We start from the raw sequence: 25803 nt of genomic DNA on the forward strand, positions 1-25803 counted from the left end.
GGCTCCAGGCTCCCAAATTCGCTAACAGGCAGCTTGCGCTGCATTTGGACACTGCCTGCCATTTATCGGCTTCCAAGCACCGATTCTGTGTTTCCGGCTACCACCGTGTGGCGAAGGGAAGGAACAGGCTGTTAATCAAACCGGTGGTTAATGAGATAAACAGCGCTACACAAATCCCCGACTCCACTGGGCTGTGGCAAGGAGGTACCGCGAGGTTGCCAAATCCAGCTTTCCCCTGCCAGCGTGCCTCCGATCCAGCTTACTTGTGAAACCGTGGGTATTTTTTTGCAAGAGAAATTAATTCAGTATCAATGGAATTTTCCTTCCTTGATTTCTGCAGGGCTTGCCAACATGGAAGCTAATCTGATCATGGTATGGCAGGGAAACCTGGGCATCTGGAACCAGGCTGCAGTACAACAAAACCTCTTCACCCAACACCCACAACATAGTAACAATCTCTGGTATTATCTCCAGTAAGAAGGAAATTACGAGAAAAAGTAATTGCCTAAGTTTACAATCAGTCCTCAGGCTAAACTAGAAACCCCTAATATATGTACATTCTGTTCTTATACTGCGATAACACTTATTTCCATCAACAATAAGCACAGAGATACCACTTTATGGGAATAAAGGCACACAAAATCTCCCACCTGGGCAATGCTAAAATAGTAATCTTGTGTAACTAGATTAATAGTAACCTAATAGTAACTCCTCTCTTGCTTCATGACTGCTCTATACACTCACCTCTGCACAGCAGCCAAGCTTGAGAGCAGGGAAGAGCTGTTGCCTGGAAGGAGATTTGTTAAAAATCCAAAAGTAAACTCAGTGGGATAATTGAGTAAGATAAAATGAAATCCACTATCAAATCTGTTTAGAAGGAGAAACCTAGAAAGTTTGGGGTTTAAGTACCTGGTAGCAAAATGCAAAGTCTTCCAAAGCACCTGCAGGTGCTTCGGAAGGTGGAGCGATGAGATGTTACACACCTGGGTCACCTGCAGCCGCCGTAGGACCATTCCTTCTACATTCTCTGAGCACTTTCTCCAGGCTGCTTTTATGCACCTAAGATGATGGAATGTTCTTTTTCAGAGGCTTTAATGCATTTTAATAGCTCTCACAGTGAGGAAGTTTTCCCTGATGTTTTCCGTTGCTGTTTCTTCTGTCACGCCATAGATTTTCTGGCACCTTAAAAATTCCCTTTTGCAAGGAGATAGTTGAAAACTAAAAAGATTGTCAAAATAGTTAAAAAAACCCCACCCAGTCTTTCACATCAGAAGTCCTCCTAATGTCAACTTACTAAAGCTCTTTTTTGGCGGTAGGTCCTCCTCGTTAGCCTCAATCAAACTTTACTTAGAAGCAGCTCCCCCTGTACCATCTCCTTCCCATCCCTTGCCAACGATGGGCTCGCGTTGTAAATTGTGAGTTTAACCATAGCTCCATTTCATCTCTACGAACTGCAGGGCAAGGACCCATTTCTCAGAAATTATAGTCAGCATTATTAGTCCCTGGGTATGGTATTACCATATCTGGGATGATTTAGGGACAATGAAATCCCCGTGCCATCAAGCTAGGTGATTCTTCTGACACAAATGCTCCTGCAACTCAATATTCACCGTGTGCGCTCACTGAACTTTAGACTGTTTTTCTTCCTTGTTCCTTTTCATACCCACCCGTGGCAGGGCTCGGCTGATGGGAGGAGCATACTGTCACTTTTTCCAAGTATAATTGAGCTCTGTGAATGCAAGATGAAAACTGCTGCAGGATGAAATTATGCTGAAACTCAAAACTGTTAATCCAAGGGCACTGAATTAGGAGGAGCAGGGACAGGGGTTTGTCGTTCTCTGGGAGTCCACCCAACGCAATCTAGTTCACTTGTTCTTATGCTTTTTAGCCCAATCACTTTCACTTGAAAGTAAAAGCACGGTTGGGGTAAAGGTGGTTCTGTAGGATTATGGTGAGCGACCCACAGGCCTGCAACTAGCTCACATTAACTTCTACTCAGTTTTAATTGTCACTTTGTACACTGCTTTGGGGAGTCCAGAGGATTTGCTCTATCATCTCTCAGTAATCTAAACGTTCTTAAGACCCCAGCAAAAATCTGAAGTCTTAGGAAAACAAGAATCATCCACAGGCTCCGCTGGAAGCCTGCCAAAGGTTTCAGCGCCGTTAAGAACTCGGCCATTCTTGCAATCTTACCTATTAAGAGGCAAATAAATGATAACAGCAGCTCAGGTCTATTTCCCAGACAATTTGTGCTGAAATTAATAAACTGAGAAACAATTTAGTGGCATAGCCACTAATTTTACATGGATTTAAACCGTACCGGTACACAACTCCTTCTTCAAGGCCTGATAAGGAACACTGAACCGACTCATTTGCCTTTCTATTGTCAGTGGTGACTTTCTGGCTCCTGGATGCGGCTGTTCCCTTTGCATACGAGCAGCTGCCACTCCGAGCAACAGATTCCCCCGGCATATTGCATCAGGCTCCTGCTTCACTGCACGTCTCTCGTGCAAGTCAAGTTTTTCTGTAAGAGGATGGATAAAATGAAGGTGGGAAAGGTATCAGACAGCAGAACAAGAAAAATTATCATGTAAATTGACAGTGCATGTTCAGAACGGAGGTAATTAGCAGAAAGACAAGAAGCTTTTGTGTCTTATTTTAAGTACAGGACACATCCAACGTACCCAGCACTGCCTAACAGCCTAGCACAGCTTTCAAGACATACAGTAACCATCGAAAATGAAGCGACACAGCTGTCCAAACATAACCAGGATCCCAGCTGGCTTACCCTTCCAAAATGTCAGTGCTGGTCCTCGAGATACCAACGTTTGAGAAGTATTGAAGAATAGTGGACAAAAAACAGAGGATGACGTCTTTCACAACAGAGACAAATTCCTAGATGGGATACTTGAGCAAAGCCCAGGAACGCAACCGAGCTCTGACGGTGCTATTTGTCTCTACACCTAGTACTTGTATTTTCACCTAAAGTTAGTGCAATCCATGGCCTTTCCTAATCAGCAGCTGCAAGCGGGGACTGTTGTTCTGCGTTCCCAGGAGGTTTTTTTAATGCTCAAATCCTCAGCTTGATTTAAACCAGGATGCTCTCCGTCTTTTAAGTTGGAAACGAATTGCACATTTCTGCATAGCAGTGGTACCCTTCAACAGGAGATCACTGGGTAGTTTTTCGTGTTAGCTTTGTTTCCATCAAACACTGGTGGTCTCCAGTTTTTGTAAGCTCAAACAAATAGGACAAAACAGATGCTAATGCAAAGACCACCTGACAGGCCAGCTTTTTAAATGCCTCGCACCCGGCAGCATGAATCACACTCCCAGCAGATACACAGAGACAATTTTCCATGTAAAACGATTACCATTTAACAGAAAAACTTATTTTTAGCTTAAGGCGTTCTGGCAGCTGGAGATGCAGATTTGTGGCTATTCTAACCACTAAACATGCATGGATTGCAGCACAGGGTTGCCTGCTCTTTAGGTTTTAATTTACAGAACTAATTAGTTGGATTTACTGTCTTTAGCATCCCTTACCCTCTGTTTGCTTAAGGAGAAATAGATGAGCCCTGCATGTCAAGTCAAGCCCAACAGGCCAATAACTCCAGCACAAGGGCACGTCCGGTGGGAAACACCTTAGGTGGAGCAAGAGGTTCGAGTCTTGCAGCAGCGAATATACGCTTCAGGTAGAGACGAGCGGAACCCTCCCGGAGCTGAGGTGCAGATCGTCCAGGGGGTTTAAAACTTCTCTAGGAACTTTTACTTGTACGGAGAAGAGGGGACCTTCTGAGCAGCGAGTAGATTTCAGACCAGGGTAAAGGAAAATACAGTTTTGTAGCAAAAACGAAAGCATCGATACTTTCCAAAGCATATTACAGTATCAGCGTGTGTGGCAAAGACATTAAGGCCGTCGATTCAGCACATCCGAGATGTAATGAGGTTTGGAAGTTCACCGGTTAGCGGTAAGATAGCACGGATGAGTAACTACAGAGAAACTTACATGGCAGTTACCACATAAAATAGTAATTTTCCTGCTCGGCTGGAGAAAATGCCCTGTACAGTAACGCACAGCACAGCAACATTCCGTTTACACTTCCAGGTACTGAAAAGATTAAGTAATAGTTAAGCAGCAAGTTCTTCAACAAAACGAAACCCTGCAATTACCCTTCATTAGCAGCACTTTATTTTACAGCTGGGGGATGAAGAGCCCTTCCAACCACAAAGATGTTCGCAGAGAGCACCAGCGCGTTCCAGTTGGCGGCCCGGCCGGCGGCAATGCCTTCAAACCCTGCCTCCTTTGGAACTGCTCGCTCTCTTTGTAGAAGCCCAACAACATAAGGCTCTACAAAAGCAAGGTAGGCTATTTCAAAATTTCTGACTTTTAAAACTTTTAATTGTTATTCTAACGTAACAATAATGACAGTATTATTATTATTGGGTGAAATCCCAGTTTCACCGTCCAGAGTGCTTACAGCGTCACCCAGGTTGTGACCGAGCTCAGACCATTCCACAGCCTCGAGGCTCAGCTCCCTCCGGTGCTTCCAAAATTCAGACTCCTTGGGAAATCCAGAGTCCAAACCTGCCGCCAGCCCTCTCGCCCAGGTGCTTCGGCTGCTCGTGCTCCCTATGAGAAACTCTTCCCTAGGACAAGGCAGAGCAAACCAGAGCAACGCCACGGTACCCTAACAGCCTTTTCTTGTAAATCCGTTAACTTTCTGCTTTGCCCCCAACACCTCAACCCCGCAGACACAGGTCCCAGGGCTGCCAGGGGACAAGCCGCGTCTCTCGGAGAACGCCGCGGCCAGCTGACCACCTCTCCTCCCTGCTCCCGCTGCTGCGGAGCTGCGGCCCTGCAGCAGCTGCATCCTACTGCTTGGTTGCTCAAGTAAGCGGTCAGTGTTTTTGTTGGCCGTTTCTAAGCTGCTGCTTCTGGGTGGGGAATATGCAAGTATTAAACATTATTTTTCTTATGTTCATTAGGGTAAATGTAAGACGTACCAGCTACGATCATGCAAGACGGAAAAGTAGTTCAATGCTGGTGCATTTCTAACTGGCCATTCCAGAACGCTTCTAGCACTCTAGACGCAGAAAACGTCTTGATGTGAAACTCTGCCCTGTTCATTTTCATTGGATTCCCTCTGAAAACAGCACAGGTTGAAACAGGTCACTGACCTTAACTGAGAATAGACACTGAAGTCCCAGGAAAGGCCAAGCAGAGACAGAAAAAATATTCCGTCCGAGAAAGCTACTGAAGGAGACATTCGCACATTAGGCGTTTTGGTTTGGCTCTGCTCTGTAGTCTAAGTAGTGACTATAAAAATGGTGCGTTTTTACTCAACAAATCTTGTTTCCTGCTTAGTCACTACCACAGCAAAGTCTGTATTTGATTAGCAGAAGCAACAGTATTCAAGCTTAAGTGCAGAAATCTAACGCGTAATCAGTTTAATGGAGCTAGTTCTGGTTTCACTACCAAGAAAAGCTTACCAAAATTTATTTTTTGCCGCGGCGACTGCAAGATAGCCGTATTCTTCCCCTTTTTGTATAGTACTACTTTTTAGACAAAACGAAGATGATTTGTCTCAGTAGATTCGCTTACATGCTCCATTTTGGGCCTCCTAGTGAGCCAAGACTTTCAAAACATCCTGCAGCGATCTAGCTTTTAGGTAAGGAAATCTCGCTTTTCACTTGCGAATTAAGTCTGAATTAATTATCTGAATTAAGATGCTTAAAACAAATTCTTGGCCATTAGCAAAACGCTGCCTAAATACAAACGCGTGCATGTACCCAGCAAGTATTCTTCTGACACTAACCACATGAGAGGTGAAATAGAAAGCAAGAGAAATTAGAAAGGCGTTAAGAACAGTCCAAGCCAAACCGTATCCAGCTTTATTAAAGTACTTTTCATAAACAATCATGGTAATTTAGGCAGGACATGGGCTACAATCTGCAACATTTTACAACAACTGTCAAACTCCCCTCCCTTCATGGACTACGGAAACGTCAAAGTTGCTATAAAACTGAAGAATCTTCATCTCATACTTGTAGAGGGAAAAGTTTAGAGTGAGGGTGGACACTTTCACATTTAGCGTGTTGTTTAACAACTCTTCACAAACCTACCCTGACTTTTAGAGGAAAAAATTAAAATGCAGGTTTCTTAATCTGAAGATCCACACTATAAAAGAGGAAGTACAGCTCCTTTTAGAGCCGTTATATCCCAAATTAGACACCAGAAGTCAGGATCACCTGACAATGCATTTAGAGTGAGTGGCAAGTCCCAAAATGCCGTTTTTGCCGTATCTCGGAGTGACGGGCTGCAGGCAAACAACGAGGACGCGAAAGGAAACGCAGAGGGCATTACAAACTGCGGTTTTGAAGTCGGCAACAGGCATCTTGGGAGCTTCGATGTTCACTCGGATGCACTTCACAGAACTTAACAGACGTGCAGCATGAAGGAACCCCTTCCTCCTCTATGCAGGAAGAGCCCTTCTTCCAAAAACTGGGGGACCGGGAAAACTTTTCTTATTAAAATTTAGGTTCCGAGAAATAGACTAAGTGACATTTGTCCCCACTGCCCCCGCCCCCCCAAAACACAACAACGAAGCTGTCTGTGTGCTAACAACATAGCTTAAAAAAAAAAGTAAACCAAAATTCCGCATTGTTATAAAACTTGATAAAAAATAGTATTTCAAACTGTACAGTCACCAGAAGTACACAGTTATCAAAAATTCACACATTTTACTTGGCTTCACCAGCACCTTCGGCTTTCTGTGCCTAGAAGAAAAAGGGGAGCCAGTCAATACATACCACGCACTTGCACCAAACAACTGATAACACGTTTTTCTAAATAGCAGTTCTCCAAACAGAAGAAAATCTCATCTGGGCTGCACCGCCCTAATTTTTAACAAAACAAAATCTAACATTCGAAGTACCGTAAAAGACAACCCGAATTTGCTTTATTACGTGCGAACTTTACGCGTTTTCAGAACAAGGCAGAACAGCTTCCACGGGCAAACAGACAGCTTTAAGTCTTTACTGACCAAGCGACACCCCCGCCACGCGTAGATGCGCTGGTAGTGTCATAAGCATTGGATCTAAGTAATCAAGCAATAATTCCTCCTCGTTAGTGCAAGCCTAGACCTGTCTGTGCTCAATATGGAAAAAAATAATTTGCTGATGTAACACAAGCTGGCAGAGCTGCTGTTATACCTGGTCTGTTTTGGCATCTCCGTTTTCTGCAGGGTTGTTCCCCTCCTTGCCAGCATCACCTTTCCCCTTCTTTCCTTTGGGCAACTTCTCGCTCTTCTGTAAATGTAAGATGACGAACATCGTTACAGTTACCGATATCCAGTCATTAAGCCACAAGAATCCAAAAACTAGAATGGTAAAAACCAAGCCTGGATGTTGGCCCGAAAAGAACAGAACACACAAACGTTTGCATGTTTAAGAGATTGACAACAACTGTGAAGAGTCTTCACTTTGGTATTTTTTATGCAAGTTTTGTAAAATTCAAAAGGTTTCAGTGTAACTTTATTTATAAAGTGATGATGCAGCTCCATTTCACCATTACATATGCTGTTACACAAAGTTTTACAAGTTATTACTGGACAAATCCAAACCTTGCAACCCATTTACCTCTCAATAACAGCACTGACAACGACTTACCTTTGGAGCTGCCTTTTTAGGTTTAGGCTCTGGCTTCGGAGGAGCAGGCTTCTGCAAGCGAGAAAAAACCCTTGCGTCATTCAATCTACTTTAAGAGAAACATACTAGTTTTTAAAAACATTCAACCCAAATATTTTAGTTTTAGGAAAGCAAATCAAAACATTTGAAATTGAAAGGCTTACTTGATTTGTCAATTATTCTACCGCTCCCATAAGACCACACAATGGGGCAGTTCGGGAAGCCAACAACTTTCTTTCAACTGAACAATGTGTCTCTCTCTGGAGAGAGACCTACAGTCCTCACACAGTCACGGTAGGTAATACTCAAGCTTAAAACTACTAAGTGTCACGACATCTCTGCTCAACAAGAGAGTACTCACAGCAGATAACCTCGCCGATCTCCGTTGTGGCTATTTAAAAAGAAAAAGGGATTGAATTTAATGTGATGGAATACGAACTCTCCTAAGTAACTCTCATTTCAAAGCAGTAAAAGCCCAGAACTAACGTTTAAGTTTTTAGTTCACGTTCTCCCCATTCTCCAGAAGCGTGAGACCATCCTGTTTAAATCCCTACTAATAGCTAACAGGAGTTAAGTAGATTTTTCATGGTTAAGGTTAAAAGACAGTTAACACTTTGAAAAGTCAGAATCAATTGAGACCACCACCCCCCGCCCCAGTTCTTTATGCTGATGAAGTTAAACCTCATTCTCCACCATAAACACTTGAAGATCCAACTTTCTCAAAACACCGAACTTCTTACCTCATCCTTAACTTTGGCCTTATCGCCCTTGGTATCTCCTTCAGCCTAGGACGTGAAACATAAGTCGTACCGGCACGTTAAGGGGCGGCACGCTCAGCCCCCGGCCCCGCACCAGCAGTTATTTTTAAACCGCCACCCCCCCCCCCCCCCCCCCCGCCTCCATCTGCAAAGGAAACGTTCCCAGCCCGCGCCCGGAGGCTGCCGGGCCTTCACGGCGCCGCGGCCCGGCGGGGCTCCCCCCACCTGCCCCGGCAGGCCGGGCGGTCGCGCCGCGGACAGCGCTCCGGAGGCCGCCGCGATGCGGGGAGGGGCCCGGGCGGCAGCCGCTCCCCCGCGGGCTCCCCGGGCCGGGGCGGAAGCCCCACGCCGACCCACCCCACGGCGGGGCGGGCGCCGACACCTCCCCGGGGGTGGGGGCGGCGGGGGAGCGGCGCTGCCCCTTCAGGGAGGCCCCGCTCCCGCCCACGGCTGCCCCCGCGGGGCGGCGGTTTTGGCGGCAAAGCAGCGCGGCCGCTTCCCGCCCTTTCCCGCCCCACCGGCGCTCCCCTCCCCCCCCGCTCCCCAGCCCCGACCTCCCGCCAAAATCAACCGGATCGGACCGGCGCCGTTCGGCGCGCCCCTCCCCCCCCCCCCCCCCGCCGCGGCCGTTAGCCCCCACGCGCGCGGCCGGTAACGGTCCCCGCGCCGCCCCGCCCCCACCCCCGTTGGGGCCTCGCGCGCCACCTCGCAACCGTTACCGCCCCGAAGGGGGGGGGGGGGAGGGGGGATGAGCGCGTAGTCCCGCCCCCCCTTCCACAGGCGCGGGCGGTCGCGGAGGGGGGGCGGCGGGACCGTAGGCCCCTACGGCGGAGAGGGGCGCGGCGGGGCCGCCCGCTCCCCCGGCCCGGCGGGCGCCACGTACCTTTCTCTTCGGCATGGCTCCGTGCGGGCGCGTTGTGGCTGTGTGTGTGTGTGTGTGTGTGTGGTGTCTGTGAGGGGGAGAGGCGCTCGGCTGGGCGGCGTGAGGGGGCGGAGGGAGAAGGCGGAGGAAGGGGGGGTGGGGGAGCCGGGCGCGCTCGGTCCGGGGCGGCGGCGAGAAGCGGGGGAGGGGGGCGAGGGGAGGGGGGGAGAAGAAGGGAGCGGAGCGGCGCGGCTGTCTGGGCGGCGGGCGGCGCGGCGGGGCTGCCTCCCGGCTGGCTACGCTGGCTGCCGACCCCACTAATTTGAATCGGGTGTTTATAAAGTTTTATATAGAGCCGGACGCGGCCCAACCGGTTCCAGCCGGATCCCCACCGCCCCGCCTGCCCATTGGCCCGCCAGGGTCACGTGGGGTGGGGCCAGGCGGGGAGGGAGGGGATGGGGGGGGGGGAGAGCGGGACACGCTGAGGAGGTGGCGCGCGCGCGCAAGCGGGCCTCGCGCGGGCCTCGCGCCCCCCTCCCGCCGCGCTACCCCCCCCCCCCCTTCCCGCGCGCGCGCGCACCGCCGCGCGCCTGCCCGCAGAGCTCCGCGGGCGGGAAACACCCGGGGGCGGGCGGTAAGAAATAAAATTAAAAAAAAAAAAAAAAAAGAAGAAAAAGGCGGAGAGGGGGGGAGTAGGGAAGGAGAAAAGCAGCAAGGCCAAATGCGGCGGGCCCCGCCGGGCCGCGGCCGCTCCCCCCGGGGCTGGGGCAGTGGGGACGGACGGACGGACGGACAGACGGATGGACCGACGGACAGACAGCCCCCCCGGGAGCTGCACAGCCGCCCGCGCGGTGCAGCGCGCAGGTGAGCGGAGCTGTTCCTTCAGCACCAGGCGCACCTCCGCTGCCCCGGCCGGCACGGCCCCCCCGGGCTCCGCTGAGCGCTTCGTCCTGTGAAATAGATGGTAATAATAAACAATGGGAGATGGGGAGAGTTACAGCCGAACAGGAGTAAGGGAGAGGAGGCAGCAGTGCTAAAATAATAATAATAAAAAAAATCCAAATGCAAGAAAATGACACTGGAACAATTCACACAGGTACCGGTAAAGTTGGCCATTCCTCACCCCTGGAGCCAGGCACAGCCCCTTTGCTACAATCCAATTACAAGATATATATTTCATCCTGCCTCGAACTTTTAACCTTTTAATTGAACCTCATCCAGAAAAAAAAAAAAAAACAACCCAAACCCCACCCCAAGGAGCACGCTTTCCCCCCTTCCCTCCCCAGGTAATCCCTCAGGCTTTTTCAGACCTCAAATGCCGGAAGAGCACATTTTTCCGGTCATGCCAATTTTTCACATCTTCACCATATAAACATAAATTAGGGAAGCTGAATTCTCACCGAAAGCAGCCTGTAGCTCTATTTCCACAGCCATGACAAAGATTGACTGGAAAGATGCACTCCTGAAACTCAGCGTCTGCCTGTGTAACTTACGCCCACCCCTAAGGAAGCAAGGCTTACAGGGAAAGTTGGTTTTACTAGAATAACCAAGGCAGGTGGAATAAACAAATTGTCAGGTAACACAAGCCTTTTTCCATTGCTCGAAGAGCTTTTTCTCCTCCCCTGCTACAGCAGTGACTTTTATAAAGGGATTAAAACTTTCCATTCAAGCCTTTTGTAAACCAGATCCTTCAATTACCACACCTGCAACAGTACTACTACTGCGTGGAAAACCGCCACTGTAGCTTTGGTCACCTGTGTCATCGTAACATAACAGAAAACTTTTTTTTTTTTTTTAGGCAAAAAATACATTCTCAGGTAGAAGACAGTCTCCCCATCAGCCTGGCAAAGCAGGCTGGAGAGTGCTTCATCTCATGGAGTGTAAACTATTTCCACAGACAGCTTCCTGAAAGGTGAAGACAGAGAAAAAATACAGTGAAAGTAGTTTAAAAATCAACAGCTCCCATCGTCTCGGCATGCTTTTATCGAAGCTACTGTTTCCTACTTACGCGAGAGGAGGTACACGCATGGAGCTTCATTCGGCTGGGCCTTGGGCTATCGGCAAATTGCTCACGCTAGACTGTGAAAAGAACAGAGCCTTCAAACCATTTCCAGTCTAACAGGAATCAGATGAGGAGTCTGTCACAGGTTAAACAATATTATATTAGACCCGGATGCCAACTTCATCACACCTTAGAATAAGAAGCTCTACGTACTTTTCAATGTTCGGCTTATTTTTTAAATAAGTTTGGTATGAATATGCTTTATTCACGATTTGACAATGGAGTTATCCTCTTCACAATCACGTTCGAAGTGCTGAGTTTGCAACGCTTACAAATCTTTTAAATCTGCATTTTCTAGTTTTCACCTGGAGGTAAAAAGGAACACTTTAAAAACAGCAATAGCTGGTACTGCTGCACCTGTATGTGCATCAGAAACAAAAATCAAGACATTTTCTGTTACTTTGACCACGGGGACGGAAACCAGGAGAAGTTAGAGACGGAAACAAACTTGGAAATTTAGCTAGTCCATCTCCCTGCCGATGGAAAACTGAGAACAAACAACACTCCATGGCTGCTCCGGCCACTCCCATTAAAGTCAGCTAAACAGCCCTTCTGAACCATTTTGGCTGGGGTCAGAGATTGGTTTTGGCTACTGTTTCCTGAACCAAGCCCACCCTCATTCCCTGGAAACAGGATGTTAAGTCATAGCTCTAGAGAGGTCTCAGAGGGATTTGGCACACTATATCCATCACCTGGTTTTAGCTAACTTCTTTTCCTTTTTAAGCCATGAAGTTAATTCCCAGCCAATCCTTTTTTCTTGCCTGCTCGGAGCCTCCTTCCTAAGCACAGTCAGTCTGTTCCAACATCAGCATCTTCAGCATTTGGGTTTTCCCCACATACGCTGCTCAGAAGGGATCACAGGACCCGGTGAACCTTTGGAGTATCTTTTTTTCTTTACGGCAAGGCTGACGGCACCTCGCTTTAGCTCTTTGGAAGCCAAGAGCAGATACAGCAAAATCAGCACAGTAAGGTGGGGAAAAGACAAGATGCTATCATGAAGTAGGCAGCGGGGAATATCTCTGCCACCGCTTGGCACAGGGCTCCCTTCTACACCAGGAATAACCCTCTCCCTACAGAAAGCAAGGCTCCCCTTATGGGACAGCAGAGGAAATCTCCACAGAAGATTCACTACTGCGAAGCCGTGGAAAGAATTCAAGTCCAGGCTGACTTAACAGGACTGAATTGGTTTGCCTGGGCCAATTCATGAGGAGTCACACACAACCGAAGACTCATTTTAGTTAACTTTGTGTCACCAAAACAGTCAGGCCTGTGAAGTACCAAGCAGCAGAGATATGGCAGGGTGCGCGTATTCTCGATCATCAGGGGCAGGGAGACGAGACAGAAGGACGGCGTTACCTTCCTCAGCAGCATTCACAGAACTAGAAAGGTTCACAGTACTCTGTGTCCCTGCCCTCAGACAGGGGACAAAAAGTCTTATAGCAGCCCTGCATCCCCGCTGCAGAACCACACCGAGTGAATTCCTCTGGGCAGCAGCTGTTCCCTCTAACACAGTTAAAAATTGTCTCCCCAAGAACAACCCAGCACCTATGTCATGCAGACACCGTACACAATCTTTCAAAGAAGTCCACTCTCTTGTGCTCTAGTGCCTGTAGAAAGCCCCGGATTCTCTCCTCCCGCATGGCAGTGCATTTCTGCAACAGCGTCCATCGGCGCCGAGAGTCTCCGTGGGACGCAAACCCCTCCTGCTGCAGCTTCTTTGTCACGTAAGCCTGATCCCTTTCCATCTCTTGTCGCCTCCTTTCCTCCATGTAGGAGTCTCTGGCCTTCTAGAGTGAAAAGCAGTAGAGCGTTAGCACTTTGCCAGGCCTTTCAGCTCATCTGTGGTACAGATGCAAGGCAGCGTAGCTTATGGAAGAAATAGCCTCTGCTCGGCCATCAATCTGCAGGTTAAATGAAGGGTGGCTCTGCGTGCGCCTCCTCCACTTTGAGGCAGCCTGCTTGATTGGTTATAAAAAAAAAAGTACAGGGATATCCTTCCGGACCTTCTCCCCAAGACACAAGTCTGCTCACAGCATTAACTCCTAGTTAAAATAGGTAAAGGTCATGACAGATTGTGGAAAAACCCTCAGATATTGGAATCAGAGAGAAACAGCATACAAGGGGACTTTCAAACCACAGATGTGCACACAAGCTGTCCTCACCAGTGTCATCACAGAAACTTTGATCCTATTCACATGGCAGCTGAAAGGTTTTAAGGGATTCGGAACAACGATTTATGGGGCAATTCTTTGAGCTGATGATCAGGTGCTGAGCTAATCAGCTTCAGTAAAAAAGCAAGAGTGGGCTCAGCATTCCCAAATGCCTGCCATCTAATAATGTACTGGCTCGAGACACAGCAGGGTGGGTAGGAGAAAGGTAAAGGCAGTGGCTATCCTCGCCTGCCCTTCAAGTATTTGAAATACTTTTGCAGAACATCACTTTTGGATTTCTTCTTATTGCACATATCCTAGCCTGCAGCCTCCAACAGCAAAAACACACCTGCATGCAGGAATATTAAGCTTTCATTTTTAAAGAGAGTAAAACTGGTCACTGTGACATAACCTGACACACACACACTTGGGGAGTGCTGGCCTTTCAAACGAGCAAGAAGTAATTACTCTAATGAGAGCCTGACTCACTCTTCACCACACTTTCCCTATGCCCAAGTCAGTAGTCCGTGCTCTGGCACTGTAAATGAGCTTTTGTGTGCTGGGAATGAGAGTAGAAATATCTCTAGCTACAGAACCGATAGCACTCCACTGCTGTAGCTCTGCTTATCTGAAATGCAAAGATCGTCAGCCTGTTCAGCGTAAGACTTCCACCCTTGGACAAAGTGAAATTCTGTCCATTCACTAGAAAAGACTCTGCATGACCACTTCCACAGGACAGGCTTGCCAACCAACATCTGCATTCTCTCCCTCACTCTACCACGTACCAAAAGCAGGTTATAGTTCAAGCTGGGACTAAGCGGTGAGCAACAACCAGCTAGTAGGCTCCCTTGAGCAGCAGGCTAACTGGAAAACAAAGATGGCTATTAGACATGATGCTGTTTGAGTTGATGGAAGGATCTTTTGTCAAATGCCTCCAAATCAAGTTTTTTTCTGTACCTTGTCAAACCTTCCATCCACCCACCTACCCACACCGTAACTGCCTCCAGTGTCCTGAACACAGCAGCGCTCTCCCACAGCAGACGCAGCTGCTGTCACATATTCTGGCTTCTCAGCAAGTCAAACCCCTTGCCCCACCATTCTCACTGAATGCAACCCTTCCACTGAGGTAATTTGTTTCAAGAGCTCCAGATACTTTTGGCTTTCAAGATCACCTATTTAAAATGTGAAAAAAAGCTTCTTAATCTCAGCAGTTCCTTTGAGTGAGTTCCTGCTGCACAACTGGGCTGCATCCCTTAAAACAAGGGCAGCCTCATACACTGTGGACAAAATGGGTTTCACAGCAAGAAAACTAACCGAGGGACAGATCTGACCGATAAAGAAACCTTGATAATACCATAGCATGAACACACATAGAGCCACAAACAAGAACTAAGAAAGATGAGACTAGCTAGGAACAGTAGCAGCATTTGTTACCCATCAGAAATTAGCACTATGAGCAAAACCAGAACGACCTTACCGTTCAAGACAGAGGCAAAGCTAATGTTAGCAACAAACACTCCTGCCTGTTTTGCTTTCCTCTTCACGCAGAAGGTGAATTGCCATTAGCTGTGTTAATACAATGAATTGCTCGTAGGAAAAGGGCAGACTTGGGGCAGAAACAGAGATAAAATAGGTTAAGGAGGTGGAGAATTTGGATGCTTCCAGACTGACTGGACCTGATTAAATTCACCCATAACCATGACTGTCTTTGACAACTCTCAGAGGTGTGCAAGGCCCCTGAAGGTAGAAAAGGGCAATATAATGCCTGTCTTCAAAAGAGAGGACCCAAATAATTAAGGAACAGACACACTCAGCAACCAGGTACAGTGGAGGTAAGAGTCACCACACTGAGTTCCTCCGCCTGCCAGTTACTGCTGTCTGTGCTACAAGCTGCTGCCCCCCAGATTTCCCCATCAAGAGCTCCAGCTCCCAGACTTGTTTTGCTTAAAAATAGCCAGATTTTTAGTCACTACTAAATTGGCCAGATTTATGTGAACCAGGTCAGGGAGAGCTCAGAACAACAAATCTAAGAGGAGAGGAACAATGACAACGAGCAATAGGAACAACCTCTTCAGTAGGCACATGTGGACCCACCAGAAAGGGGACACTCGTCCACAGGCTCACAGCTCAGGCAGCCTCACTTCAGCTCCCAGAAAGGAAACTCTAAACCCACTTGTCACAACCCTAAAAACAATAGCAGAGTTAGAGCATGCAAATTCTCCCTGCTCATTCCAGAGTGAACTCGGCAGTCTTTGCTTAAACCACTGATGAAGTGGATTGAGTTAAACTGGCTGATTTTGCCCTGTAGCAGATCAGGGGCACGCACTTGTTCTGTCCTGCCAGCTGAGGAGCAGGGACAGATACTTCCAGCTGGTGGAATGAGCAACAAGTAACAGAGACAGTGGTGACTTCAGATACTTTAGATATTTCTGAAAGTAGAGGAGCCTGTCCACACGCTAAGATGTAACAAGCCACATGGGTACAGGAGAAGCAACGCATCTGGCATTAGCTGCGATGAAAACAAGATCTTAACTAACCACACTAAATGAACAATTCCTCTGGTCCCACTTTGCACTCTCTCACCTGATGTCCAGCGCACCGCTGTGCAGATAACAGGCTGTGTTGAGCTTTCCATCTCTCTAAGGCTCCCTTACCTGTAAAGCACTGTAGTTCATCTGGAACCGAAGGATAGCCTCACACAAGTTCCAAAAGGAATATTCTGGCCACAAGACTGACTGAAACACCAGGCATGAATGGGACGTCTGCAGAAAGCAAGATCACCAACAATTTAATCATCTAGCGAGGGAAAAGTCATCAAGATGCAGCTCTGTTGGTGAAACTATGTCAGTTTCCCCACAAAGATTTTACCTAGGCTGTGTTATCAGGTTCTACTTAAAATGAAATGAATAGCAGCCAGGAGAGTTTGAAATTGCACAATCTAGAGCCTTTCTAATTAGTTTTTAATGCTGGGACACAGTCATCCATTCCTGTAAAAATACCAGCAGAAGTCTTTCTATGTTGGTCTTCACAGAGGTATTTTTAATAGCTTAAGCATCACAGACTTAAAACAAAATTAAAATAGCAACACTGGACTACCAAAGGCTGAGTTAAGGGAATAACAGATGAACTGGGGATCAGGACACGACATTTAAGCCATCCATCAAATGACATCTCATAATACTCCTTGCTGCCCACTCATGGCATTTAAAGTGCTTCATGAATCTAAGAGTTGTAGTGCGCTGAAGATATCCTAGAGCTGAAAGATGCAGGCTTTCAAGTTAAAACCTGTTTTCACCATCAAATCCTGCAAAGTTTCAGGCAAATGTGTTCCTATGACCATTACTATAAAATCTAACACTTAAAAGGACTCTGCGTGACTCTTAAAATTGTAACGATATAGCAAATCTTAGTGTCAGTTCTATACAAAAAACCCACCATAAGGCCATTTTCTTTGACACCAGACAATCATCCTGCATAGCACAATGTCCTCCTACTTTGGGGCCGTCAGGACACACACGATTGCTAGTGAAGGGAAATTCGCACTAATGCTCTGGTGTGCGAGCTGGCAGGGTGGGAGCACAAGCACACGTTCTCCTCTGCTGCTTCTGCTGTAACCCATGGCACAGGAGAGGGGCATCACGCCAGCCAGACTCGCAGAGCACTGACTCTGCAATGCCTCACCAGTTCCAAGCTCAGCCTCTGAGGCACCTCTGCCAGGACTACCGCTGAGAGGAGCAAGTGAAATGTTAGTTTGCAGCACTGACACCCATCCAGGGTATACGTGTGCCCAAAAATACAGGGAGGAGAGGGAGATGCCTCGGTAGGCAACCGCAACTCTGGCCAGGCAACTTCTGTGAACTTGCCAATTAAGTAAGTTGGAATAGGAACATTTGATGTGGTTGCTTAAAGGCAATTGGGTTTTGGCTCCAAACTGTACATGTAAAAGAAAATGTTAGCTTCAAATAAAGCAGCTTGACTCAACTGTTCTCCTGCAAAGTTTGCGTTACAAACAAGTCAATATTGCCAATATAGCACAGGAGAGAGAGGAATGGAAGCAGCTTTGGATCCTGTAACTGGAAATACACGAACTTTATATGCGTTAAGAACTTACTATGTTTTAGCTTAGCAGCCTAGTCATGCTGATTTGACTTCGCCATCCTTAGAACCTGTCTTGTGGGTCTTGTTTCATCATGAAAGTCAAATAAACTTCTGAAACTGTGACAAGTCGGGCATGTACATTACGTGTACGGTATAGGGTTACACCTCCAATACCTACAGCTAACGTGTGACAAACACCTCTCTGAGGAATCTATTGCCAGGTTAAATTAATCAAAGCCAGGAATTTACCAATCAAATGAGGAATTACCTAAATGTGAGAAGAGGAGCAAAAGGACAAGTGAATCACAATTTCCTTGACTGCTGTCAGCTAGACTAATTTGTGATTTCTTATTAAGTGTTTTCAGGAGGATACAACATCAGACTTGTGGTGTAAGGTATTTTAGGCAATCACAGAACAGCAAGAAACAGATTCCTCAGAGGTGCCCCAGCACTCAGTCCATCCAAGAAGTTACCTAACTGCTGGCAGAGAGAGTTTAAAAGCCCTCATGTGGAGTCAACAGAACACTCCCTGATGCAAAGATGGAATATTTCAAGGAGAAAACAAAGACCTTACCTGCCAGAGCAAGAAATCACTCAACCGAACCTCTCCAGAGGTTCGAATCAGGAGGTCTGGGTCAGGGGAGTTGTTGGTGTACAGACACTTATCAAGCAACGATTCGGACACATCACTAAGAAAGACAGATGCATCTTATTAAGATCACTTTCCCAAGCTGACAGAGGTGGCACTACTACATCAGAATTACTAGAGGGTTTCTTTATAAACGCAGGAGTGCAGATTAAAACTGGGTGGAGGAGCTGTACCACAGCCAGTCATCACCTTGCTTCTGATGGACACTGCTGGCTGCTCCACAGGTTATTTCAAATGCTCTTTCAGCCCCCAGAGCATCCCCCCCGCCATGCTTTTTGAAACATAATACAGTGGTGGAACCAGACTGTGAGGACTTCCATCTGGAGCAGAGTGCTAACTACTCCATCTCCTCCAGGGTGGAGGAAGTCAGTATTCATGATTCATCTGTTGTTTGACCTCATAGCTAAGACTGCCAGCCAAGCAGCCAATTGTTGTGGCATAAAATCTGCCTTCACATTTAAACTAACTTAAGACACAGACCTATTTCTCTTCTGCCTTGGTTGTGTATCTATCACCATGGTAACTGAAATAATAAAAACCAAACATTGCATAGTAACTTTAAGTCATTTGTTCCAGTCATACTGGTTTAATGAGATCTATTTAAAAGCCACTTGGCTTCTGAGAGGTTATTAATAAAGCGTAGGAGGGAAGACCAGGCAATCTTCATCTATGAAGCCTCACACAGAAAGACGAGAGTTACCTGGGTTCGAGCAGTCCTTGTTCCACCCCCCACGCCATCTCCCTGACAGCATTGCTGATTTCATGTCTCGATGTGTATGCAAAGCAGACATTTAGAAAGCATCTGAAAAGAGGAGAAATACGTGAAAGACTAACCTAAGGAAGGTACAGCAGATGACAGCAAGAAGAATATCTACAACAGTTGTGTGTGCTTGTAGGACAAAGAAAAAGAAAAAAGGTGGATCACATCTGCCAAGTCTCAGCCTTCAGGTAGAAGAGGAAGGTATGAGGTATCAGCTACTTTAAACTGCACCTTACTTACTTGTTGTAGTTCTTAGTTGCCAGCACAGCTTGGGCAATCAGCTCCTGAATATCCAAGGGCAGAAGCGGCAGGTCCCCGAGGACACGGATACACACACCATGCTTCTTCAAGCTCTCCCTGCACCCAACAACAAAAGTGAGGACTACAAGAAACAGACCTGTCCCTACTGCATGAGTGCCATGTTTGCCCTGCGTAACATCCACCAAATGAAAACAGCAGGCATGTAGCAGGCATAGCTTCAGCAAAACTAAGAATTAGAAAAAGGCAAAATGACCAAATGTTTTTCAGGTGTTGACACCTGGCTTTGATTTGACCATCCCAAACCACTCCGCAAAGGGAAACTGATCATTCCCCATACAAGTTCCTGAGGTACGGACATAACCAAAGGACTAGAAAATGATCACAGGTTAGGCATTCCTACCTGAAGTTACAAAAATCCATATGGAAAACTTAGAATACAACCATAGACCCTGGCCACCTATATCTCATCAAAAATTAAGATGACTAATGGCCACCCACAGAGTAGCACAACTACTTTCTGGTGTAAAGAAAGATTAATGTACGAGGGTGGAATGAATGTCAGATGAGACAGGAAATCATCCATGCCTGTTGTAGCATTATTCTGAGCACACAGGACACCCCACAGGATCTTACAGGTCCCTGCTGGTGTCTGCCTGCTGGTGCAGACTCCCTGATGAAGGGCCACATTGGGTATGGCCCAGGGAAATGGCCTCTTTGAATCACACTGTACTGCAGTGCCCAGACAGCCCTGATCTTCCCAGCTTCTACTAGCACACACATGCTATCCTCTCCCTCCCATTCTTCCAGCTGCGTCCCCTCACTGCCTTTCAAATTTGCTTCAACCAGATAAGCACCCCTTCCACGTACCACCCTTCGCACCAGTCAGGCGTAGGGAAACAAACACATCCACTGAGCACCAAGGCACTGCAACACCACTCCCCGCTCACTCAGAACTTACTAGTTCCATCTGCACACACTACGTGAACTAGTTCTCCAACTCCAACAAGCAACTTAATGCACCACGTGCCCATACGTAGAAGTCTCAAGTTACTGCAAAGCAAATTGCCGAGCTAAACTCTGATCTGCCAAGAATTCAGGATTTAAGAATTCAGAATGACAGAATTTAAGACGAGGCTTTGATACTTCATGAAAACAAGGCATCTAGCACTAAGCAGGAATTTCTAATTGTGCTGTGCTCATCTGAAAGCTGTAGTGTTCCAACAGTTTGGATGGGACTGTTGCACAGTAAGCCATACGATACAGACACAAATCTGCTGTGCTTGGGGACTGTGCGTGCTCAGGAGCCGTATATCCCGTCCAGGTAGGCAGAGCCCCTCAACACAAATCTCTAGCTGGAGGCAGAGAACAGCTTTCTTCATTTAATCCATTTTCACAACTTGTAGCATCCCTGTAAACACCTCTTAATCATGTTCTGCTTTAGTTTCACCCTGTGGGATACAGACATGAGAGGATTCTTACTGTTCTTCCAGTAGGCGGCTAAATTTCTGTCTTGCCAGATCCATTAGTCCATCCACCTCCTCCTTGGAGCGTTTAAAATTCTCAATACTAAAGGCATAAACAGTGACCTCCCGAATGCCCAGATTTAAGCACCACCGCAGCGTCTGCAAGATGACAAAATATAATGGAAAACAAAAGTCACATAAGCAGACTCAGACAGGTCAGCAAGACCCAGCTTCTCCGCTGCTAAAACCTTCCTGTCATTTCCCACTGTGCTAAGACTGGATCAAAAGAAAAAAAACCATCAAGAGCAGGCAATGAAACCCACTTGATGAGAATTTCAAATTCATCTTAAAGAACAGGAGGAAAATATCACTATCTAAGGATGTGAATCCACAACAGATATGGAACTAATCCAGCCAATCTACTTCTTGTAGATTACATTATAAATTATACAATACCATACCCTTCAAAACATTTTCAGAGAAATTTAACCTGCTTCAAAGAATTAGAAGCTTCAAGATCTGCAAGGCAGATATCTTGATTGAGCGTAAAACAGAGGGGGGGGAATAGCTGATTAGAATGACTCTGCAAGATAACAGGAAGAGAGAGAGAGGAGCTGAAGTTGGGAACCCTGACGACGAACGTCAGCTCCAAGCACCGGCCTGACCCCAGTGAAGAACAGGAACACAATACACCAGTCAAGTAGTAAACAAGTCAGCCAGTGAACACGGCTCAGACTTTTAACACACAACAAAAAGGCAGCAAACATCCTTCCCACCTGTGCCAGCTTATCAAAGCCCTGCGAATGCCCCTGCTGTCTCTCCACGTGGCACTTTTGGGCATAACGGCGATTGCCATCCATGATGAAGGCAACATGCTTGGGCATTGGACCTGCCTAGAAAATAAGGAGAAACACAACAAACCAGAAAGTGAACAGCCACGCTGGTGTCTTGCATTGCAGAGAGTTTAGTCCCACTGTTCCTGTTCCTGGCAGGAACCACCTATTTGTAGGAGTGCAGGGCATATCTCCCAGCTTTGTCTGGAGCTGGAAAGAGTAAGATGCTAATTACCGCTTCGCTAACTCTAGTTTATGCTCTCTAAAAAGCATGTCAGTATTGACAATTGCCTAAACTGAAAAGCAACTTTGCCCTCCCCGCTTCTGGGGCATGACAGGGAACTGTAGTACGCGGGAGAGAGCAGCACTGCCACGGCTACCGCTCTGCAGCCACAGGGGAGGGTGCACCCGGTTTTACGCTGCCGTAATTGGAAGTATTTTTTATTTCAGAGTTCAAGGGCATTTTCACAGACACAATTAACTTAAAACAAAAATGTCACAAGACCTTCCCCCACTTGAGAGGAGTATTTCTATCCACTGACTTCATTGGGTCTGCACAGATCCCTTCACGAGAAGGACAGCGTCACCAGTCTCAAGACTCTGCTGAGCAAGGACAGAATTTTCCTGGAACTGGTGCGTTATTATTCTAATCAAGAGAAACTCAGTTTCATTTCTTCGACTCATAATCTGACCATCTTGCTTCACTCCCTCCTCCCATGTCCTGCCTTCCTCAGCAAGGGCACAAACCATGGAAGCCTGGGAGTGTAAGCTCATTATTGGCAGGCACTGCCTACAGCCTTGCTCATTTGCAAGACTAAGCTTAGGTAATTTTCCATCCCTGAATTTAGGGACGTACATCCAGTGCCAGCATTAATATGTACCCTTGCTAGCAACGCTATATTTCTAGAGCAGAGCAGTGAGAGAGAGAGTTCCACTCTGAACGCTGATGAACCTGCCAATTCTTTACCACAGGTAACGAAATTCATTCCTTACCTTAATGATGTTGGCACAAAATCTCTCTATGATGCTCAGCTCGCCTTCTCTGATCCACGACATGTCTGACCAAGAGCTCCTTTTCTTTTTCAATGGGAAGATGAAAATAAAGGGGTTAGAGCTACAGAAGACTCTGAGCCCAAAGCAACACTAGAAACCATCACCTTGGAAAAAAAAACTTTGACTAGCTGCTTTGGAGCCCTTTATATCATCTGTACAAGTACTTTGATAAGCAGACAACGGGGGAAGCTCAGAAATGAGGTCTGGAGTTTTCCAGCTGTATGTCATGAGAGGGGATTCTGCACTAGCTGGTAGCAAGAAAAAAAAACATTACTGTGTCTTCCAGCCAAACTAGCTGGTGAGTTGGTACAGCCCCACAATTTGGGCTACCACCAGGCAAGTCACGGAATGGCAGCAGCGCAAACCGACCTTTGGTGCTTTTGTGTGGGAGTTCTTGGAAAGCCTTCAAGTGAAGCAACCACCTACATCACTGACTACCCTGCACTAGTGTCACCACTGACATTTCTTCTCACAAGTAGAGAACTTCAGTCTCTGGAGCTGTAAAAATATTGGGGTTTTTACCACATTATCTGCACATCAAATACTAATGTCTGGTTTGAGCTAACAAGATACAAGAGTTTGCTGAACTTCCACATTAATCTTCCATCCTCTCAGCTAGGAACCCTGAGAGATGTGGGTACAGCAGCTATCAAGAGAGTGCTATGGGGGCAACAGTCCAGATCCAACCACCCGGTAGACATCCAAGGACCGAAGCAGATTCAAATTACACCGACTGCATTAATTTTCTGTATCAGCCTCCTCTGCCTCTTCCCTCAGGAAGGGATGTCTAGCCACAGATGCAGCCACAAAACATTAAGGCAAGGAACTGCTGAACCTCGGGCTTTGTTACAAAAGCTCTTAATGCTCCCCTTGAATAGCTCAGGCTGAAAGCATCCCCTTCCAACACCATCTTTGGCTGCTAACAGCAATCAATCTTTTACATACGATTTCACGCAGTCATCTGCAAAAATGAGCTTCACAAAGAAACCCCCTGCCTGTGAGCTGGGAACAGAGCACCCGAAAGGACGCGACCCGCTCATGCCCAGCCGGGCGGGTGCAGCCAGGCCGCTTTACGGCCCTCGGCCGCTCGCTCCCCGGGAGGCAGCTCTCCCTGCGGGCCGCCCGGCTGCCACCCACCGCCGCCGGCGGGCAGGCGCGGGGGAGCGGGGGAAGGACACCCGGACCAGCCTCTCTGGGCGAGACCGGCCCTCGACAGGCTCCCCCGCCAGGCACGGGGGAGGCGGGGAGCGGACGGCGGGGACGGGGCCTGCCCCGGCTCCGTGAGGGGAGGGGAAGCGGCCGCCAAGGGACGCCGGCGGGGGAGACCCGGCGGAAGGAGACACCCCCCGCCCCAACCCGAGCGGCCTTCCCGGTGCCGGTGCCGGTGCTCGCTCCCGCTCCCCCTGGTGCCCGCCCCGCCCCGCCCCGCCCCCGCCCCCGCCCCCGCCCCCGCCGCCGCCGCCGCCGCCGCCGCCGCCGCCCGTTACCTCGCCCGGCGGCGCCGCCTCAGCCTCCGCCAGAGGGTGACGTGCCCTTCCGCCTGCGTCACTCGCCGGCGCCCAGGGCGGGAGCCGCGCGCAGGCGTCGACTCCGCGGGGCGGGGCAGGGGCGGGGCCAGTGCGCATGCGCGGGGGGCGCCGTGAGGCGATGGGGGTGGGGTGATGGCGGGGCCCGCGCCCTTACCGGGGGCTGGAGGCCGGCGGCGGGGCCCGGGCTGTTATGAGGCAGCCTGAAAGGGCCAGGGCAGCTCGGGGAAAGAGGCGCCGGCGTGACTGTGGGGTGGCTGCAGGCTGACAGCGGGGGGACAGCTTGGTTTTGAGGCAGCCTGGCAGGGCCGGGGTGGTTGTGGGGGCTGCAGGTGGATGGCAGGGCCAGGGTGGTTATGGGGGGCTGCAGGCCTGTGGCAGGGCCGGGGCTGTTATGGGGGGGCTGCAGGCGGATGGCAGGGCCGGGGCGGTTATGGGGGGCTGCAGGCCGATGGCAGAGCCAGGGTGGTTATGGGGGGGCTGCAGGTGGATGGCAGGGCCGGGCTGTTATGGGGGGGCTGCAGGCCTGTGGCAGGGCCGGGGCTGTTATGGGGGGGCTGCAGGTAGATGGCAGGGCCAGGGCGGTTATGGGGGGCTGCAGGTGGATGGCAGGGCCGGGGCTGTTATGGGGGGGCTGCAGGTGGATGGCAGGGCCAGGGCAGTTATGGGGGGCTGCAGGTGGATGGCAGGGCTGGGGCAATTATGGGGGGGCTGCAGGGTGATGGCAGGGCTGGGGCCAGGGCAGTTATGGGGGGCTGCAGGTGGATGCCAGGGCCAGGGTGGTTATGGGGGGCTGTGGGATGACAGCTGTGCCAGAGTGGGGTGGCCTGGTGCAGCCGGGGTGTTGATGGCTCACTGTGAGCTGACAGCGGGGCTGGCTGGGTTGTGGGGGGCTGTGAGGATAGGCGGGGTACGGGGAGAGGCAGCCGCAGGCTGGTAGTGAGGCTGGGCTGGTTACGGGGGGCTGGAAGCTGGCTGGCAGCACAGCCAGGCTGGTCACCGGCTGCGAGTCGAGGCAGCTGTGGGGTGCCCCGATTCCCAGCACTGCCTCCCCCCTGCCCAGGCAGCACCCATTTTGGGTCTGGGCTTCTCAACCCCAGGGCAGGAAAAAAAAGAGTAACAGCACACAGAACATCACCAGCAGCCATTGCCCATGGTCTTTATTTTTTTTTTTTCCAGAAAAGAAAAAAACCCCACATTTTACATAGTTGGTACAAAAACAAATTTAAAAAAAAAAAATGAAAGGATGGGGAAAAACCTGCAGCAACAGGAACTGGGGATCTCGCTGCAGGGACTCCCGCAGGAAATCTCTTTGGAAAGCGCGGCTCGGGGTAACCCCTGAGCCGCACCCAGCCACCCCCATTATCCCCTCCCTCCCACCCACTTCATAAAAATTCAAGAGTTTGCCACAAACAAGCTTTGGTTGCTAGCAGTAAACATGGATTACATTCTTCCGTCTCCTCATAGACAATCTTGTGACTCAAGGCTTTCGCACCGGGGAGGCACCCTCTCGCGAGGGCCACCCTTTCCTCATACATTCAAACGCTCCCGTGTTATAGCAGGACCCTGAGCACGCGGCCTCATCCGCCCGCGATTCACCGTCCCGTAATGCATAGTGCCCAGCGCCTGCAAGCCGAGCATG

At 48.8% G+C, this 25803-nt stretch overlaps 2 protein-coding genes across 8 annotated transcripts; both read right to left on the reverse strand.

Moving 5' to 3' along the window:
- Positions 1–5864: 5864 nt before the first annotated feature.
- On the reverse strand, positions 5865–9425 carry HMGN2 (high mobility group nucleosomal binding domain 2). The gene is made up of 6 exons (XM_075722029.1): positions 9328–9425; positions 8427–8471; positions 8048–8077; positions 7669–7719; positions 7213–7308; positions 5865–6777 (listed from the first exon to the last, which is right to left on the reverse strand). The coding sequence occupies exons 1-6, from the start codon at positions 9340–9342 to the stop codon at positions 6742–6744; spliced, it is 273 nt and encodes a 90-aa protein (XP_075578144.1). The 5' UTR covers positions 9343–9425; the 3' UTR covers positions 5865–6741.
- Positions 9426–10843: 1418 nt separating this feature from the next.
- Positions 10844–24168, reverse strand: DHDDS (dehydrodolichyl diphosphate synthase subunit). Of its 7 annotated transcripts, none has more exons than XR_012831665.1 (10): positions 24123–24168; positions 22576–22659; positions 21526–21642; positions 20766–20908; positions 19266–19382; positions 18966–19067; positions 18191–18305; positions 16173–16280; positions 12061–13155; positions 10844–11673 (listed from the first exon to the last, which is right to left on the reverse strand). XR_012831665.1 is itself a non-coding variant. In XM_075721791.1 (9 exons), exons 2-9 carry the CDS (start codon positions 22636–22638, stop codon positions 12919–12921), a joined length of 999 nt encoding a protein of 332 aa, XP_075577906.1. In that variant the 5' UTR covers positions 22639–22659; positions 24123–24168; the 3' UTR covers positions 10844–12918. The 7 variants fall into 7 exon arrangements, 4 of the variants coding, with proteins under 4 accessions (XP_075577906.1, XP_075577904.1, XP_075577905.1 ...); XR_012831664.1 differs by having other exon boundaries at positions 10844–11385; positions 11522–13155; XR_012831663.1 differs by having other exon boundaries at positions 10844–11211; positions 11315–13155.
- Positions 24169–25803: the final 1635 nt, after the last annotated feature.

The sequence above is a fragment of the Pelecanus crispus genome, chromosome 16 (genome assembly GCF_030463565.1).
Source record: "Pelecanus crispus isolate bPelCri1 chromosome 16, bPelCri1.pri, whole genome shotgun sequence".
NCBI lineage: Eukaryota > Metazoa > Chordata > Aves > Pelecaniformes > Pelecanidae > Pelecanus > Pelecanus crispus.

Coding starts and splice junctions, on each gene's coding strand:
- HMGN2 (XM_075722029.1), bottom strand. Junction 8,078..8,426: donor AGGCCAAAGTTAAGGATGAG/GTAAGAAGTTCG, acceptor CTTTTTAAATAG/CCACAACGGAGATCGGCGAG. Junction 7,720..8,047: donor GATCGGCGAGGTTATCTGCT/GTGAGTACTCTC, acceptor TCTCGCTTGCAG/AAGCCTGCTCCTCCGAAGCC.
- DHDDS (XM_075721789.1), bottom strand. CDS start 22,638: ATGTCGTGGATCAGAGAAGGCGAGCTGAGCATCATAGAGAGATTTTGT. Junction 19,383..20,765: donor AGCCGCCTACTGGAAGAACA/GTAAGAATCCTC, acceptor TGTTGGGTGCAG/GGAGAGCTTGAAGAAGCATG. Junction 13,156..16,172: donor TGAACTACAGTGCTTTACAG/GTAAGGGAGCCT, acceptor TTTTCACTCTAG/AAGGCCAGAGACTCCTACAT.